At 40.4% G+C, this 20,014-nt stretch overlaps 1 protein-coding gene across 1 annotated transcript in view; it reads left to right on the top strand.

Moving 5' to 3' along the window:
• The window catches only part of SLC35F4 (solute carrier family 35 member F4), a gene marked incomplete at both ends in the record, with an annotated part of 288,469 nt that extends 272,076 nt beyond the window's left edge, over nt 1-16,393 (top strand). The window contains 4 exons of the mRNA XM_079699960.1: nt 8,105-8,230; nt 10,145-10,337; nt 13,717-13,806; nt 16,152-16,393. Of these exons, the coding sequence (XP_079556086.1) occupies nt 8,105-8,230; nt 10,145-10,337; nt 13,717-13,806; nt 16,152-16,393 (651 nt within the window). The remainder of the gene's footprint in view (nt 1-8,104; nt 8,231-10,144; nt 10,338-13,716; nt 13,807-16,151) is intronic.
• Nucleotides 16,394-20,014: the final 3,621 nt, after the last annotated feature.

Raw genomic sequence — 20,014 nt, 5'->3', positions numbered from 1 at the left:
TCTATATTAGAGAGAGAGTTTGTGACAGGTATCATCCTGAAAACTTCATCTTAATAGCCAATTAGCTAATTCTGGTTGTATCTTGGGAAATGCTGCTCAGAAATTCAGAACTGAAACTTGACATGAACAAGTGAAAAGCTATAGCAGAAGACAACACAAGAAACTGAATCAGTCCATGATACCATTAAACTATACCAGATGTGGTCCCATACTCATTCTCCATAGCTAATCTTAGATTTCACACCCAAGGGGCTTAGCATCATGTTTTCACACATGAAGCATTGGTATTGTCTGTCCACCATCACGTGCCCTGACAAGTACTTGAGAACAAGAAGCTTCTTTACATTGCTCACTGATCCATTCAGCTTGGGCTACGTAATTTGTGGGCCCCAGTGAAAAGTGAAAATGCAGGCCTCCTGTTGAAAAAAAATTGTGAATAATTTCAACATGGCAACATCAGGGAGCCCACTGCATCTGCACAGGTCATATGCCCATGAAACTAGTTCTACCTCTATCTCTAACACCTAGAATAATACAAGGGACAAAGTAGAGACTCTACATATTTAAGGATATAGTGAATGAACTCATGCTTACAAGATCTTTCTCTTGTCTATCTACTACCACCTTGGATCACCCATGAGTATTTGGAGGGCCTTGTCAGAAGAGAGGGTAAGAAAGGAGATTTAGGGGCTTTTCTGTTCTTTCAGTGTCATGTGAATATGAAAAGGAAATAGATATGTTCACTATTAGATTTACCAGTGAGCAAATCAATTGTATTAGAGTGAATGAATGCATTTAACCATGGAACTTACTTATGCAAGGGGTCATATCAAAAGAAGCTTGCGGTTTATTTGAGGACTTGTAGGGTGAAAAGCTCAGCTGTGTCACATTTAAATGGCAGATTTAGGAAATCTGCCTAGAAGCTACAAAGCATGTTTATCTTAAAATTTGCATCTGTGGTGGGTTTAATGGTGGCCCCCAATAAGGTGTCCACACTCTAATCCCCAGAACCCGTGAATGTGACCTTACTTGGAAAAATAGTCTTTGCAGACATAATTAACTTAAGGATTTTGCAAAGAGGAGATCATCCTGGTTGATCTGGGTGTCTCCTAAATCCAATAACAAGTATCCTTATAAGAGACACACACAGGAAAGACACACAGAAGAGGAGAAGGCAATGTGACCACAGAGAGAGAGATTGGAGTGATGCAGCCACAAGCCCAGGAAAGCCGGGGCAGCCACCAGAACCTGGAAGAGGCAGGCATGTAATATTATTCTCTCCCAGAGGTGCTCTTGGGAGCATGGCCCTGCCCAATTTTGAACTTCTGGCCTCCAGAACTATGAGAGAATAGATTTCTGCTGTTTTTAGTAACCAAGTTTGTGGTCATTTGTTACAGCAGCCTCAGGAAACTCATACAGCATCTGCAAAGTAATAAGACCTGATAGAAAAATTGTTAAGTAGCCAATAAGTAGTTGTTAATAAGTAAATGCATAAATTAAGACATCATAATGACAAAATAGTAAGTATTAAGGTCAGGGATGCTGGGAGAAGCCAGGTATTTTTCTTTTTAAATGACAGGAGGTGCTTCACTTCTCACTGTGAAACATTAGGAAGTGTTTAATGCCATGTTCTAGAAGAATGTCAAGGTGTAATTTTAATAATGCCCATAAGCAGGCCATGGAATATAAGAAGCACTGAAACATATTCAGCATTTTGCCTTTTGACCATATCAGCAGTTCTTTTCCTTCTGAGACATACTGAGAACATGTATAATTAGGTCACCTGAGAAATTAGAGGAGGACAAATAGAATACTGACAACATAAATGCAGCTCTTATTGCCTACACCCATAAACAAGACAAAGTCTGTAGATGCCACCCCACTTGGACTACTCTTTTTTTTTTTTTTTTTTTTTTTGCGGTATGTGGGCCTCTCACTGTTGTGGCCTCTCCCGTTGCGGAGCACAGGCTCCGGACGCGCCGGCTCAACGGCCATGGCTCACGGGCCCAGCCGCTCCGCGGCATGTGGGATCCTCCCAGACCGGGGCACGAACCCGCGTCCCCTGCATCGGCAGGCGGACTCTCAACCACTGCGCCACCAGGGAAGCCCCTACTCTTTTTTTAAATAGTTAAAGGGTTGCTTTCAGTCATCAAAGCAAAATGCATATTTCTGACTCATTCTAAGTCTTCAGTTGTTCAGAAAAAGATAGTTTGGGGATTATGATTCTCATTTGCATGACCCCAAGAATGATCACCCTTGAGATAAAACATATGGCCTCCCCTACTTCTATTTTTCACGTCAAAATGACACGATGAACAGAATGAAGGATGCTTTAAATGATAATATCAGTAAATACGGGTTTATCTGGAGCACCAGTTGGCCAGAATTAGCAATGCTCACATAAAAACTAATTATATGTTTTGAATAACTTGTTAATATTTAGTTTCCTTGGAATATTGATTGAATCACAGATGGAAAGGTAGTCTGCCGTACATTTAGTTTTCTATTATGAAATTCTTTCAACCAGTTTGCTGGTGAGTTTTGGTGTGTTAAAAAACTCATAAGTAGTTGCTTACAGCTGATGTATGATAATCATATGGAAATTAGTAAACTTCTTTAAAAGGCCTTTCTTTTTAATGGCAAAAATGTTGCTAAGTTAGAATCCAGCTCTTGCAGCATTGAAGATGGGTGTTTTTCCCATCTCCAAGATCCTGTTTTGTTTAGCTAGCATTCTTAAATCAATCAGAACCAGAATATCACTGAATATCAATGATATTGATATTGATCACAGAATATCAATAAAAAAAGGTTCTCAAAAAAAAAAAAATGAGCCACTGCTTCAGGTTTTCTTCTCTATCACTGGCATCCATTTCACTCCAATGAAAAGTAAATGTCAGACTAGAAAATTAACACCCTTTCTTTCAGATCTTGTCCCCCCCTTATTTTTATATTATTAATAGAAAATGTTCATTCATTTTCAAATTTCCTTGAACATGTGAAGAAAATTGGTGGGCGGTGAATGGTTCAGCAGACCCCAACTTTTATAGCAGATTGAGGAAATGAATTTGTGTCCCTTCAGCTTGGCAGCCACCTATTTTCTAGGTATAACTGGGTCCTTATGTGTTTAGTTTCCCAAACTGTGGCTCTTTTGGAGACTTTCCTCCATCCGTCAAGAACTGACTGGGGCATGACAGTTAAATGAAATCTTTCATTGCTTAAACTGCTCTTCTCTGAATTCAAATTGGGCTCCAGGGCACTCTAAATCAATCAGGACCCTGGAGCTGAGCTGCTACTTATTTGTGCCAATATTACATATTTAGATAAGATTCAAGACAAACTTGTTTCCATCTTGCCTCTGATTGGCATTTCTGCAGTAACTCTTCATTCCTGGGCAGTGCAGACTGCTCTGTCTAGAACCTTCATGCTTCCCGCTGGAGGCAGTAGAGGATGGGTAGTGGGGCTCATCCCCTTTCATCCTCCTCTTGGCAGGAGAATGATTCACAAATACAGGGAGGGGAGAGCTGAGTTGGGAAGGCTCTCCGATTTTATGCTCTCAAGGAACCCATAACCCCTGTCAACAAGGTGCAGTCAATAGGTCTCATCTACCTTCCACACATACTCTTGAGTCTTTCCTTCTGGGATTTCTTTCCTTCTCTTCCATCCTGGTCTTCCTTTGGGATCATTTTCAGATGGGTTTTTTTTTTTTTCATATAAAAACAGATGTGTATGTGTGTGTGGCAGTGGGGTGGAGGATGGGAATCTTAGTTTGAGACTCAGGCTTGACCTGCCGCACCCCAGGGACCCACCCTCCTCCCCCTCACACACACACACACACACACGCACAGAGTATCCAGACAGCTGTGGACTGCCCACCTCTTTCATTTCTCACACGTCAACTCTTGTCCAATTTCATTGGCTCTGAGTAAAACAGTTGGCTCTTCTTTATGGAAGCTTAAACATAACATGTGGACAAGTTTAAGGATTCTGTGTAGCCATGGTTCCCTGAAAATGGACTCTATCCAAATACACTCAGAGGGAAGAAGGATGATCATCAGTGCAGGTCTCATTGGCCAAACTATGAATGTGTATCCCACCTTCAGCTGCTAACCTTGAGTCTCGAACTTGAGTGCAGTCTGGCCAGCAGTATAGCTTTGAGGCCCCCCCATTTCAGAGCCTGATGTAGGCTTGGGATTCAAGGTCCATCGTAAGCCGGGGAAGCTCCTACCTGCTCCATCCAGCTCCAGAAACAGGGTTACCCACAAGGCAAATTAAGGAAAGATGTTTGGGTTACAGTTAGAAAGAGAAGCAGTTAAAGGTTCATCTCAATACCCTGAATCCTAGAAGAGCTGATATTGTTATGCGAATGATAGTTCTGGAAATCATTTGTCAATGGGAAGCACAGTGACTGTAATGAGGCTCATAAACCCTCCTGGAGATCCAGAGAAGGGCTGGACCCTTTTGGGTTTTGAGGCCTTTTTTCCAAAAGAGGAAAAAAATGAAGATAAAAGAAAACAAAAATCAGCCAAAAGCCAGCTATTTCTCTAGGCTTTATCTATACAAACTAATTCTTTGAGAGGGGAAAGAAACCTTGCTTTCAGGCAGGGCCACAGGTAGTATACATTTCAGTGAGATCACCAAATGTTTACTGTTAAAGCCCTCTTTGGGCTTTAAGAACAGGTCCCCCTCATGGTCCCCCTCTGATTGGCCCTGAGAGTTGATGCAGAGACTCTTGGAGGGAAGTGAGCCCACAGAGGAAGGTAGTTGGCTCAGGTGGTGATGTCACTCAAGGAGCATGCAAAGATAATGGGCTAAATAAATCCTCTTCCTCAGGGTATTCACCCCAGGTGGGCACACCAGGATGTGAGAGAACCCAGAGGTTTAGAAGGTTAAAAATGAGGCATTGGCAGCTTTATGATCACTATGGTTACTAACATTTTCACCTAGGTCAGATTCAAGTAACGGTTGTGGTGGGTTTCCATCTTATTTAGACACCTCTGGTTGGTTATGGGGCTGTAACTGGAGTAGGTCCTGAGGAGAGCCATGTTTTTCTGAAGCCAAGCAGGTGGCACCATGAGATGGCACCATCAGCAGAGGAGTCCCTCATGTGGATGCTAATGTGCTCAGAAGCATTTTTGTGTTTGTCAGCATGTGGATGTCACATGTGAGCCCTTCTGACACAGTATTTAAAGAGCTGGCTTCCTGCAGGTACATTTCCAGCATCCTGACACAAGAAAAATCATTTTGTACTTTTTTTCTGTATTATTTTCTGTACTATTATTTCTGTACTATTAATCCTTCCTTAATGATTGATTACTTCTGAAAACGCACATGACTCAGACCTGTGCTTGGGTTACATATTCTCTAGAAATCTCAAGAATATTTACTCTGCAATTAACCAATAGTGCCAGGCAGAACCACTCTAAGATCATCCAAAAAACCACTCCAAAGGAGCCTGCCACCCAATGTTTCCCTGCATTTTCTAGATTAGCTGAACTCCCTTCCCTTAGTTCCAACTGTGTAGATAAGAAACATACTGAAAAAAAATTTTAAACATGGCCATAGAGAACTTGTTTATCAGATAGTTGTGAAATTTAAATAGAAATGTGGAAAATAATTTATCTTTTCCCCCCAGGTAACCTATATAACCTTTAAATTATTAACCTATAAATAACTGTTCATACCGTAGAGAGGAATTTTTCTAACATTGGAAATATTCAGATTTTCATGCTTTTGGAACTTAACAGCACTGTCTGGCCCCCTGAAGTGAAAAATGCTTCTCTCCATGACCGCAATTTAAAGAGACACTGGTTTAATTGATATGACAATTTAAGTGGTTTGAGCTAATATTTTCACAAGCACTTAAATATAAAATGTAATGGAGATCTTTAAGAGGCTCATCATGACTATAATTCTGAATTGCTATAAAATTATGTAATCTTTGTCCATGTCCAATTCCTATCTTGAGAAAACTTATAATAAAAATACAGTGCATATGTATTTTTACTAATGGCTGACTCAGAAAAGAAAGTGTTCCCAACCGGGTCATATCCTGGGGATAATGGTATTAAATATTCAACACTTTCCAGACAGTGTTTTTGCTTTTTTCCCTTTTTTTTTTTTTTTTTTTTGTATGGACTGTTTGTTTTCAGAATTCCCTAAGCCAAGAATTATATATTATACACAATTGCTTAAACCCAGATATTGTATATTATAGAATAATTTTAATAATTTTAAATATTAAACAGCACATCATGTTAAAGTTTCATTAGGATTAACAATGTGCTCTATTATCCCTGTCTTGAAGAAACTACCTGTTTTTTTGACTAAGAAAATACATCTGATGTTTGGTAAAAAAAAAAAAACAAGTATTAATTCAAATTTATTATCCTATAAGTTCAGTATTTTGAGGGAAATCTATCTGTGTACATAAATACTTTAACCTATGAACATTAATTAACACAAAAACAAATCAGAAACTGCCAGTGTTTAATGTAACTTTTCATTTCTCTGACATCATATTGCCCAAAGAAATGTTGCAAATACCTGGCTGAACTATAAATCCCTAAATCAAAGAAAATGATAAGTCTCACAGAATTCCCAGGTCTACGTAACCACTTCACCATGTTTATTTATGAGCCTATGACTTCCTGTTTGGAAAATTTCCTTGACACCTCACATTGTGTGCATTTGTATTAAATTCTATTCCCTATAGTTTGCGGCATGATCTAACTGGAACACACGGCTAGAAGGTTTAGAGACTGTGATAGTCAGCAAGAGCAATGCCCCCCTGCCCCGCCACCATGCAGCCTCCCGGATAACGCTTTATGAAGACAGTTTTTCGCTGCTGACAAGTCGGCTTCTGTTCTCAAGTACTCCGGCTGTTTTTCATAAAAGACGCTTTAGTATGGAGCTGGCTCTGAAACCAGCTGTGCCCTTGCTTTGGGTGGTCATTAACAAAAGAATTGCTTTAACAGCATCTAAATTATATGTGTCATCGTTATCATACTTCACACTGGCCTTCAGCAAGTCTACAGTGCATGTTGAAGATCTACATTTTGTTGTAATGAATAATTCACTAATAATATTTCAAAGGGTCAAAAAATATCACACATGTGAGAAATCTATCTACAGAGGAACTGACTGACTTGAGAATACTCAGAAAGGAAGCTTAACAAAATTGATCACCACGTATATTTAAATTTCCCACAAAGTTGCATCATGATTTTAAAGTCAGTGAGACTATTTCACAAGGAAATGACATAGCGTTTCCTATTCCGGGGTTGTCATTTTACTGTTTATTGTAGCTTTAAAATATTTTCCAGTAGAACCAGTTCAAGGTAAATTAAAGAAACAGATGCCAACCAGCCTTTCACAAAGGAAGTGGACTCCTGTTTGGAATATACCAAGGATCATATTAATTTACAGTCAACCATTATGATTTCAATCAAATTCTTAATATTTCGCTTTATACAGCTAATGCTCTAGGATAATTGAATGAAATTATCTTTCTGTGGCTTAATTTGCATGTAAACAAAAGGAAGAACTAGCCTCCGTTTGATATTCCAAGTGACAGTGCAAACTCAGCTCGCTCCTTATAAATCACTCTGAAAGATTATTCTCTTTCCTTTTTTCACTTTGGCCTAAAAGTGTCCTCTTAGCTGCATCAATATTATGTCTCCATAATCAAGTTCTGGTTATGTGGAGATGTTCAGAAACATGCATTGATCCAAGGAGCTGATTAAAATGTATGCTGAATTGTCTGAGGAAAAAGAACACAGTACAGATGAAAATGCTAAGAAGTGACTTCCTATTAAATTTATTTCACCACTATGGGTATTAATCTCTAGGAAGTTGATCTAAAAATTAAACTACATTACTAGTCCTTAATTAGAATGTGAGCAGCTTCTATATTTTCTGCCTGGATGTCTCATGAACATACGGATTTCTTGCTAATACTGACCCTTCCTACGTTTAAACAGTGATGTACAAGAGGTAATTGGGTTTGAGGAAGCATGTAGCAACACCCATGAAGCCTTCAATTGCTTGCTCTGGGGTATGGAGGCATCAATTAAAATTTTTTTTCTCTTTGCATTCTACTTGATAGATAGTTGCTGCAATAATGGCGATCACTGGCATCGTCATGATGGCGTATGCAGACAATTTCCACGCTGATTCCATCATAGGAGTAGCATTTGCAGTGGGCTCGGCCTCGACATCTGCACTGTATAAGGTATTTTGTGCACTTCCTTATGTACTCAACTGTCATTTGTAGCTTAGGCTTTTAAGTAATAAAAGAAGGAAGGACAAAGAAAATCTTGACTAGCAAAAAAAAAAAAAAAAGATGGTTTAAATAATAACAAGTACCAATTATTGAGTACTTGCTACAGGCTGGGTGCTTGCTAGAAATTTTCACCTGTGTTAATGCACCTTTATGAGGCATAGGTACTTATCCCCACTTTCCAGATGAGGAAACTAAGACTTTGAAAGGTTAAGTAATTTGTCCAAGATCATCCAGCCAGGAAGTGATAGAGCCAAGGTTTAAACTCGGACTGGTCAACTCCAAAGCCTGTGGTCCGTGCCCCGACCCCTCCCAAATCATCCACCAGTTATAGCAGGAGCCGAGAGAGACTTCTCCCCTATGTTTCTTTAATTTAACTACTGAGGTCATTATTTCAACTACAATGAGGTATTAAAAATAATAAACCGGCTATCACTTGAGAGTTTACTGTTTGTTGCATATTAACCCCGTGCCATGTTATTAGCTAAATGAAGAGCCTCTTTTCCTCTCTGATGGATACTCTGGGTTTGTACTCACAGTTCTTTCTCCCCTGGAGTGGCCTGTCATCAGTGAAAGCTCTATTCGGAGTCACTGTCCCTGACTTTAGACGTGAGGATTAAGAGAGCAGATCTAAAAGGTTATTCACCAAAGCTCCACTTTTCAGAGCCAACTTTCTGGATGTAGCTAAAGAACTGTTCCACTTTCACCTCTCTTGGTGTTTCAATGACAAAATCCTCTCTGAAAGGCAAAAAATGCCCTTTGCATCCCCCCTGGATGCCTGTTCTGATTATTCACCAACTCTGCAGCTCAGAGGACATTGTGTCTATTTCCATATCGACATTTCCTGGCCCATTGATTCTGTGACAAGCTTGACAGGTGTTCACTCAATCACCATTAGTGTCTAACTTGCCCCCAACTGAGACTCCACGGAGATGTGTGATGTGACCAAATACCACGAGCACGTGCTCAAGTTCTCTTAAGTCTCTCAAGAGAAAAAAAATGATACGTTTAGTTGAAATTAAAAGCAATACCCGGACTTGCTATATGCCTGGGATGGCTCTTTTATAGAAAGAATTCTCCTGACCATGTTACAAATGTATTCATTGTGGGAGTGGTAATATTTTGCTGACATGCACAAAATCATATGTGCGCCATAGAAAAGAGATACTCTGTGCTACATTGTTTGAGGATTAATAAAGGAAGCAGAGGGGTTAAAAAGCCAAGAAATATGGACTAGAGAACTGGTTCCTCCCCAGCCTGATGTGTGATTTAGGTTAGCTATTTATGTCTCCTTGCCATCTTTTTCTACACACAGATTTATAATCCAGAAAACAAAGACCATCTTTTTAAAATCTGGAGAATAAATACTGTACTTGTGAAAATATTTTAGGCTCAGAGAGAAAAGTGCTTATAAATCCATGGCATTGTTATTATTTCTCTCAATAATATAATGATAGGCTCTCTCTGTCCAATTTAGTTTTCAGTACCTGTCAAAATAAGGGTGAAATGAATCCCATGCTTGAAGAGAAGAACTGATGGCGCCTCAATCCTAGATGTTTCTGGGCTTGTCTGCACTCTTATTCATCATCCACCCTATAGCCATAACTGATGGTGGTGTTTTTCCCAGTGTGCAGTATCCCTGTGGCACAGAAAGTGGAATTCATTTTATGGCATTTGCTGTTTCATATGAAGGCTAGAGGGCATTTGAATTCCTTATCTCAGCAGCACATTTACTGCCATGGAGACAGTGGGATAAGAAGACATAGAACTTAAACCCTGGGCCAGTTAGTTCATGATGTAGAAATTGCCTTTCTGATACAACAATATCCCTGACTATGTGGCTAATGAGTTCCTTTCTCATTCTAGGTTTTGTTTAAGATGTTTCTCGGAAGTGCCAACTTTGGTGAAGCAGCACACTTTGTCTCCACATTGGGTTTCTTCAACTTAATCTTCATCTCCTTCACCCCGGTCATCCTGTATTTCACCAAGGTGGAGCACTGGTCCTCGTTTGCAGCTCTGCCATGGGGCTGTCTCTGTGGGATGGCAGGGCTCTGGCTGGGTAAGTGGCCCTGGGTTTTGCCTTCCATTTCCTATGTCACTTGACCTCTCCTTGGTGAGTTAAATTGTCATAGTAGGATTATTCCTTTGGGTACCCCTGTCCTCTACTTCCCAAATTTACCTAACATTGGTTAATGGTTGCAAAGTTCTCTGCAGATTATTGCTTGATTCAATCAGAGCTATCCAGCTAGTATGCCTCCCATGGGTTAAGTGCTGAACTGGAGGCCCAGGCCTCTCTGATCACCACTGATCCTCAAGTAGCCTCGTCCATTCTTCATGATGTAATGTATGAGGTTATTGTGTTCCATGTGTGGCACAGTGTGTCAGACAGAGGGGGAGAGTGGATGGGGGATTCAAGGGACTCAAAGTGGATCAAAATGGCAGGAGGACCAAGTGCAGGAGGAACTGGGGAGGAAGGAAGGAGATGACATTCAGGAGGGCAGCAGGTCATGGAGGGCCTGGAACACCACGTTGAGGGGATTGGATTTCAAATCCACTTCATGATCTTTAAGCAGGGAGGTGACAGGCTTACATCTGCATTCTAAACAGTCTACTCTGGTCATGTCTGGAGAATGAATTTGAGATGGGAAACCCTCACCGAGCAAGAGAAGGTGACAGAACAGGACGAGGTGGCCCTGTTAAGTAGGCTGTGCCTAGCAGATGACCAAGAAATAGCCACCTGGAGTGTTTCTCATGTTCTCTCTCCCAGCTCCCCATGATCCTGAGGCTGTCTGCTTCACCTGAGCAGCTGGGGGGCTCCCACTTTCCAGCTGCGCTTTCATTTAATGTGAGAGGAACCTCAATATAACAAGCCCACTCTTTCCTCACCAAGCAGTTGAACAACAACAAACACCCAATGACTCAGTGTCTCTACTCAAAATCAAACCCCTTTCATTCTGCTCCTCTTCCCCCGTTCCACCTGGTAACAGCACCCTCTGCCTACTCCATGTTCACCTGCCATACTGGACCTGCAGGACATCTGCCGCCCCGCAGTTGACCTTCTTTATCAAGGTGACATAGTCTAAAACGGCACTGCAAGTCCTAGGAGGGAAAAAGAATGCCCTTGTTTTCGTCCCCACAGAGACATTGGGTCATCTTCTTCTACTCTGGCCCAGGCCCCTAAGGGGAGCTCTTCAACTAGACAGAAAACACTCACGAGAAAGATCAAACATTAATTGTTGATCCTTTAAATTCTACTTTTGAAGACCAAAAATGTGCAGTTATGACCGCTCATAACCTGTGCTAAATTGAATAGTAGAAATCAATAGCAGTCTTTCCATAAGACCAAAATGCCCTAATTAAAAGTGCCTAGATCTCTTCCTGGCCAAAAACAATCTAATTGGGAATAACCATAGCCCAAATTTCACTACCTCTTGGCCCCAGCTGTGACCCGTGATCTCCAGCTTGCTGCCAAGTAGCCCTCCACCCACGTTTATCCCTTGGCACCTCTAATACACGCTCCTAAGCAAGCCTGCTCAGGCTGGGCATCACTCATGCTAGCCGGACCCTGCAGTTCTCCACCAAGCAGCGTGATCTCCACACTGCACTGGGTGTAGTGCCGCCCAGCTTAGAGCTGCCCCACAGGCTCATCCCCGTGCACAGAGCTCTCTCTGTGCCAGTGTTGCCCTGTGACAAAATGAGGAGACAGCCTCTCTCCTGACTGTGTTTCACACCCCAGGGTTTTACAGTCTTCAGTGCTTCTGCTCTTAAGTTTTTATTGCCACCTTCTCTTCTCCATAGGAATCAGATATGATCTAGTGAGAGCAGGGCTGGAGACAGATCTGAGAGGCAAAGAGCAGGCTGAACTCTGACCCCACCCCCCATCACCTGTAACTACGGCTTCAATCTGCTTAGGTTCACCTGGCCTCGTTCCTGCTCTGGCTTGACCATAGCCCACGTGCAGATTGACCTCATCCATTCACCTGACATGTCTGAGGCCCACTTAAACTCAGGCAGGGCCCCGTGCTATAGATAACATATTGAATTATATATTCTTGTCCTGAGATTGTCAAAAGAGCTTGTAAGTGTTCCACCTAAAACACTAAAGAAAAGCAGACACCCATTGCAGTGAAGCCACTCGGTTCTTGTTGAGTGAGAAAAGCTCAGTTCTCAACCAAATACCAATACTTCCTATCAATCTGTTAAAATATCCAGTTCAGCCAATAAAATGACAGTTGGGGAGTGTAGCAGAGTCTGTGCTGTGTTTAATAAATTCCTGAATTGTTAGAACAGGTCATATTTGACTCCCCAAACTTGAGGAGAGAGTTGAGATGCTGAAATATTCATTCCCATTGCAGCTCTGCCATAAAGGAGTAGTTATCAACTTAGGAAGGTCCTCTGCCTTGATTGCCACTACTATTGTATGAAAATTATGAACAAGCCCAAGTTTTGTGAAAGTCCAACCCACCGTCTCTAACTAACAAGCAGGAGTGACTCCAGATGACTAAGTTAGTGAGCTTAATTAAAGTAAGAATTATAGATAACAGTAGAAGAAACACTGTCCTAACTGGAATGGTTCTAGAACCATCTTTGGTTCTACAGAGAACGGGCAACAGGGTTTTGAGTCATTTCCATAGAGATCTTTTCTGAATTGAGGACTTTTTGTAGTTGTTAAGACTCATTTCTCTAACCCCTAAAACAAACATTAGCTTGAAATCTATTAAAATAATGCTATGTAATTTATAATTTTCTTTTCAAAAACAAGTATTTTTGATCATTTTTGTGTAGATAATTATTTTAACTAACTTTATATTTATCTAAAAATGTCAGAAGATATGTATTAAAGGGTATCAAGTTATACCTACAGTTGGTTCTGTGGACCTGCCCTGGGGTTATCTGTGCACAAATCAGGATGTGGAAAAGGTGCCTGGGGTTCGGTGAATTACACTGCACACAACTTTGTTTGCTCATGTGATGCTCACCCCAAAAGAGAGGGAATAATGCAGCATAGGTCATCCTTGGACAGATCTTCTGTTAGGCAGTAACACCAAGGCCTTTTAGTTATTCAGGAATATAGCATGATGTAGTAAAGTAACAAGGGAGAAAGCCCCAATCAGTCACCAGCTTTCAACCTCTGGCTCAACTTTACAGTGCTATTGAGCAGGGTACTGAATTGATTATTTCACTTCTTTGCATGGCTCCCTACCCCCTTTTCCAACCAAGAGATCAGGCAGCCAGGATGGCAGAGGAGGAAAAAGGAATACGACTATTTCAGGTACAATACATATGAATCCATCTCCAGAATTAGAGGATTAATTGACCAATGGTACAGATAATTTAGAAGGCATGTTTAGCATAGATATTGATTCTTTTATGTTAAGAAGGAAAGAGCCCAGCATAGCAATTCCCCTTTATCCTGTATATCCTCCTTTATTTTACAGCCTTCAACATCCTGGTGAATGTTGGTGTGGTGCTGACATACCCAATCCTCATCTCCATCGGAACAGTGCTCAGCGTTCCTGGAAATGCAGGTACTGTACGATTTGATGTGTGCACAGGAAGTCTCCTGCTTGTGTTTGTTCTATACCCTGAGTTGTTTCTTCGAGCAATTGTGAATTATGTCCCTTGCCTGGGAAGATGTTTTAAATATCATGAAGGTGGCAGACAGCAGAATAACTATGCAGCACATTTAAAATTTCCAGCTACAAACACTGTTTTAACTTGGTTGTGCTTTTAGAATTAAAAACCAAATGTATCATTTGGGTTTCATGTAATCTCCCTGACAACCTAATTTTGTGGTATTTTTAGAGGAAGTCCTATGGAAACAAAAGGCATCCCAGCATAAGACTCTCAAACATCACTAATGAAAGTGTAGGAAACATACAGGGTGTTGGCTCCCCATCAGACTATCCATGGGGAGCTGTGAAGGCTTCTCCTGGGGGCACAGATGGCCCTCTGGAACAGATATAAGAAAAAAGCAATTTGACTCACTTCAGGGACAAGAGGAGAAGCTACTTTTCCAGGAAAATCTTTCTAGGTAAACTGTCCGTGGAACAAATAATGAAAGTGGGTTATCTGGATGACTGTATAGTCCTTCTAATTTTAAAATTCTATTTTTCCAAGTCTTAGGTAGCCATCTTTCTTTACCCCCAGTACAATCAGCAAATATTTATGGAGCACTTTCTATGTGATCATGACTATAGAAGAGACTGGGAAAAAAAGATATTATTGTTCCCATAAGAAACTTGCACTGAATATGGAAAACAAGACCGACACATATGAAATAACTTAGAACTCTACAAAGTAATTTATCATCAAATGCCAAATTGTGTAAAAGACTCCAAGGACTATAAGATATTTAGAGGAAGTCATATCAGGGAGGAGTGGAGTTGTCAAGGAATTCCATTCATTCATCCATGAATTCATTCATTCAATAAATAATTTCTGAGCACTTAGTATATGCTAACAACTGTGCTAACACCTGGTGATAGATCCTGAATAAGACACAGCCTCTGCCCTCAGGACCATGTAGTGAAGAAAGGAGATGAAAGGAACTGAGTAATTACAATGTAGAGAGAGAAAATGGCTTTGAGAGAGGTATGTACTGAATGCTCTGAGAGCACACAGGAGGGGCATCCAAGGAGGCTTCCTGCAAAAAGCATAAAGGGTGGAATCTAACAGAGGGTTTAACTGGATGAAGTGCATATAAGGAGGGAAGAGCATTCCATGCAAAGAGAACAGCATATATATGATTCCACTACTAGTTACATTCCTGCAAAACTGAAAACAGGGACTCAAAAATATCCTTGTATGTGAATGTTCATACTATTTACAACAGCCAAAGGTGGAAACACCTAAATGTCCATCCAGAGATGAATTGATAAACAAGTTGTGATACAATGGGGTATTACTCAGCCATAAAAAGGAATGAAGCACTAACACATGCTACAATATGGTTGAACCTCAAAAACATTATGCTAAGCGAAAGAAGCCAGACACAAAAGGTCACATATGGTATGCTTCCATTTATAGGAAATATCTAGAATAGGTAAATCCACAGACACACAGCAGGTTGATGGTTGCCAGGTGTTGTGGGGTGAGAGTAGTGGGCTGGGGAGTAACTGCTTAATGGGTATGGGGTTTTATTTTGAAATAATGAAAATGTTTTGGAAACAGATGGAGGCAGTGGTACATTAAGCTGTACAAAATGAATGTACAAAATGCTACTAAACTCACTTTAAGATGGTTAATTTTAATTTCTATGAAATTTGTCTCAATTAAAAATTTTAAAAAGACTAGCACGTGCAAAGACCTAGACATTAATAAGCTTGGCTCATTTAAAACATCTTCAGTGGTCCAGTGAAACTGGAGAAGCATGAAGGGATGCAGAGGAAAAGTATTAAGAAATAAAGCTGCATGTACACACTGCTATATTTAAAATAGATAACCAACAAGGACCTACTGTATAGCACAGGGAACTCTGCTCAATATTCTGTAATAACCTAAATGGGAAAAGAATTTGAAAAAGAGTAGATACGTGCATATGTCTAACTGAATCACTTTGCTGTACACCTGAAACTAATGCAACATTGTAAATCAACAATACTACAATATAAAATTTAAAAAAATTTTTTTAACTGCAGAGGTTATTCAATCAGATGGCATTTGCCTGGAAGGGTAAGTGTTATTTAGAGAGAGGGAACGGAAAGCAAATGGAGAGCACAGTGTTGATAATGACGTGGAAAAAGGGAAGACGCGCTTGAGAGAACAAGAGAGACTTTTGGAAATCTCTTAGAAGTAGAGCTGATGTGGTCATTTGTTTTCAGAGAAGCTTAGAAACAGTGATGGACTGACTGACTTGCTGTTCCTTCCCTAGCTGTGGATCTCCTGAAGCAGGAGGTGATATTCAATGTCGTCCGCCTGGCTGCTACCATCATCATCTGCATTGGGTTTCTGCTGATGCTATTGCCCGAGGAGTGGGATGAAATTACCCTGAGGTTCATCAACAGCCTGAAGGAAAAGAAGAGTGAAGAGCATGTGGATGATATCACTGATCCCAGTATCCACCTGAGAAGCAGAAGCAGGGCCCTTGGGACTGTGTCCATACCACTGGCTTAGAGAGGAACACCTTTTGAACGCACGTGTATGTATATTCTGTGAATATAATAAAATTTTCTCACCACCTGTACACTCAAACGACAGTATTAACTCTGAATTTGCATAAGTCATATGTGAAATAATGCTAATGATAAAAGTTTACATTTATATGCTTATCAAGGAACTGGTGTAAATAATCATAATAAATTTTTTAATTAAAACATATTCATACTTGTTCTATTTCTTCTGGTTTTTTGGGGGGGAGGGAGGATTTTCCCCTAATTCACAAAATTTTCTCAAAATATGAGGTTCTATTAAATTATGGGCTTGTCATTACCTTTTTCTCACCTGGAACTGAGACCTTTTCATTCAATCAGAAAAAAACGCATAAGAAGAAAGCACATGAAAAGGATACACACTTTACATATATTTAAGGCCAATAAGAGCCTTCAATTTGAAAGCTGGAAAGTAATTAAGTATCAACAGAGTATCTTCCATATGCAAGACCTACACTAGGAACAATGAAGACGTGAAGATGTAAGACTCTATCTGTACTTTCAACATGCTTACAGGAGTACAGAGCATAAAAGAGGTTAGAAATATCTCTAATATGAGGTAGACATTTGAAAATGGTATAATGGTTATGGAGAGGACATCTATTTCACCAGATTTAGAGTTGTTTACATTTGCTGTCACTTCAACTCCCATTCAATCTTCAACCCACCTTCTGGGCACCACCTTCTGCCCACATCATTCCTCTGGTGAAGTGCATTCACCAAAGTCACCAATGACCTTTTTCTTGCAAAACCATATTGACACTATTCAACTCTTACTTTATTGTCCTCTCTGTAGCATTTGCATGATGACCACTCCTTTTTCCTGCAATTTCTCTTCACCTAGATCCCATGATGGTCTCCTGGTTCTCTTTCTGCCTTACTGACTGCTCCTCTGGACTCCTCTTCCTAGGCTGGTCTCATTGCTGTCCGTGTTCAGTCCTTATCCTTAGCATCTCACTCCACACTCTCTTCCTCAGAGATCTCATCTGCTTCCATGGCTTTCAATGTCATCCATGTGGTGATGGCTTCGTAATATTTATCTCCAGCCCAGATTTGTCCCCCAAGCTTCAGATCTGACTCTCCAAATTCCTTCTGCAGGCTCACTTGGATGCCCCATTGTTCACTTCACGTTCAAGGACATAGTTAAATCTATCATCTCTCCTCCTCAGACCTACTCCTTCCTCTCCCTTGTTCCCTGTCTAGGTAAACGGTACCATCATTCACTGGCTGCCCAAGCCAGAGATCAAACTTAACTTCTGCCTTCCTCACCCTCCATATCTAAACCATAAATCTTATTGCTTTCCTGAATATTTCTTGAATCCATGCACTTCTCTACTATGCTATCTATTCTATGACCCTATCATTTCCTGATAAATGAAATACTCTCTTTACTGGTCTCTCTAACTCCCAGTATTGCCTCTCTCTAATCCCTTTTGTACCCTGCAGAATGACTTTTCTAATATATAAATTTGATCATTCTACTTCCCTATATAGAACATTTCAGTGACATCTCATTGTCCTCAGAGTAAGTTCAAGACACCTTTGCAGGTCATTCAAAGTTCATCACTGATTGGCTCCTGCTTACCTCTAGAGAAGCACCATACAGTAGAACTTTCTGTGATGATGGAAATATTCTATATCTGCACTGTCCAACATAGTAGTCACAACTGGCTATTGTGCTCTTTAAATATAGCTAATGCAATCGAGGGACTGCATTTATAATTTTATTTACTTTTAATTACTTTTAAGTTAATATTAGTTAGCCACATGTGGCTCTTGGCTACCATATTGGACAGCACAACTTCTACCACACCACCCCCTGCAGCCCCCTAGAATCTCTATGCTTTAGTGACACCATCCTTCTTATAGTTCTTCAATCAAGACATGCTCTCTTTCTTGTACTTCCTTTTCCTCTCTCCTCACCTGAATAACTCTTACCTAGGCTTCATGACATGTTTTATTCCTATTTTCATGGAAGGTTTTTTCTCATCCCCCAAGCTAAACAATGTGGCTTCCTTAGACACCTCTGCTTACTCCATTATAGCACTGGTCACCCTCTGTGGTCATTGTCAGTCTACTCATCTGAGTTCCCAGTAGACCATGGGTTCCTTGAGAGCAGGGATTGTGTGGCATTCATCATTGTGTTTCTAGCATAGTGCCTGGCACTTACAGACACTCAGTAAAGGAGTGAATGGGTTGCTTTACACTGGAGGTATGCCTCCCTGCCCCCGAGCTGTATTAGATCAGTCTTAGTTAAGGACAGACATTCTCATAGAGGAGATTGGTTAAAGAAAGGGCCAAAAGGGATTAAATGTACCACAGCCTTTGTTACTGAACTGATAAAAGGCACTTCTTTCCTAAGAGGCTGGTTATCTTAGGGCATCTAGCAATTTAAGATAATCTGCACTTTCTGGCATCTGTGTACAATTCTTTTTTAATTCAAGTGGCCCCAGAAGTGTAGGTGAGATGGTCATGGGGCAAGAAAAGGGAACTTCGGATATCATATCTGCTGGCTGGGTATCATAGTCAATAAAAACCTTACCATTTTTTCATTTCTCTGTCATTTTTTGAAAAGACAATGACAGTCTCCTGGCATTGGTAGATGGCATGATATTGATTAAAACAATAATCATGACACACTTCAAGCTTCATGAAAAATGGTAGAAAATAAGTGAAGCATATTATTAGTAAATATGAATTAATTATCTAAGTAGAGTTGGTTTTGACTATTTAAATGTCATAATGGTACAAACATTGCTCTTGCCTTGTTTTTAAATTGTTGTTAAATAGCAGTAATCACTGACTAACCCACTCCAGCACCTTGCCATTACTTAGCATGGCATTTAAAATTACATTTTGACATCTTTAAGAAATGAGCTGTTTTGCTCTTTTTGATAGCTCATTTTGAAAAATTGAGTCAGCTACCCTGGAAAGCACTAATTCAACCTATAATGAATCACCTTAATTAGCTCAGTCTATATTAAGAAAATACTTCTGTTATGGTATTCATTCATTTATTCATTCAAAAATTACTAAGTTCTACTTCTCGCTCTGAAGTAGGGTATTATGTTAGATTGTCACCCACTGGCCTCTCCCTGCCTCTAGAGCAGCACTGTCTGATAGAACTTTCTGTTATCAGAGAAATGTCCTCTCTTTGCATTGTGGTGAAAGGGATACAAAATGTATAGGAAATGGTCCCTACTTCCAGGCATTTCAACCTTTAAGTTGTTACCATGGCAATTAAAACAACAACAATCACAATTCAGGCACTTGTTTAAGTCACTTTCCCTTTAACTCAGGTCAAGTATTCATAAATAAAGATAATAATACCTTTCCTTACTACCCCCCATGGTCTCTGGGAGAGTCAGTTGACATAGCGTGTTTCAGTCACTGAACAAACGGGGGTGGGCCTCGTATGTCCCTATGATGTGCCTTCCTTGAGCCAGGTTCAGTTGGGTTTGCAGGGTACTGACAAAGTGCCTGCCCTCATGGTGGAAGTACCTTATTGAGGTTCCTATTATCCTGTCCCTTTATCCAAACTTGGTTCCTCCCCAGAGTCCAGGAGGCAATGGATTCTGTGGGTTAC

The sequence above is a fragment of the Hyperoodon ampullatus genome, assembly GCF_949752795.1.
Source record: "Hyperoodon ampullatus genome assembly, chromosome: 3".
NCBI classification, from domain to species: Eukaryota; Metazoa; Chordata; class Mammalia; order Artiodactyla; family Ziphiidae; genus Hyperoodon; species Hyperoodon ampullatus.
The sequence above is the reverse complement of the archived record's forward strand: the minus strand, read 5'-3'. Positions and strand labels throughout refer to the sequence as shown.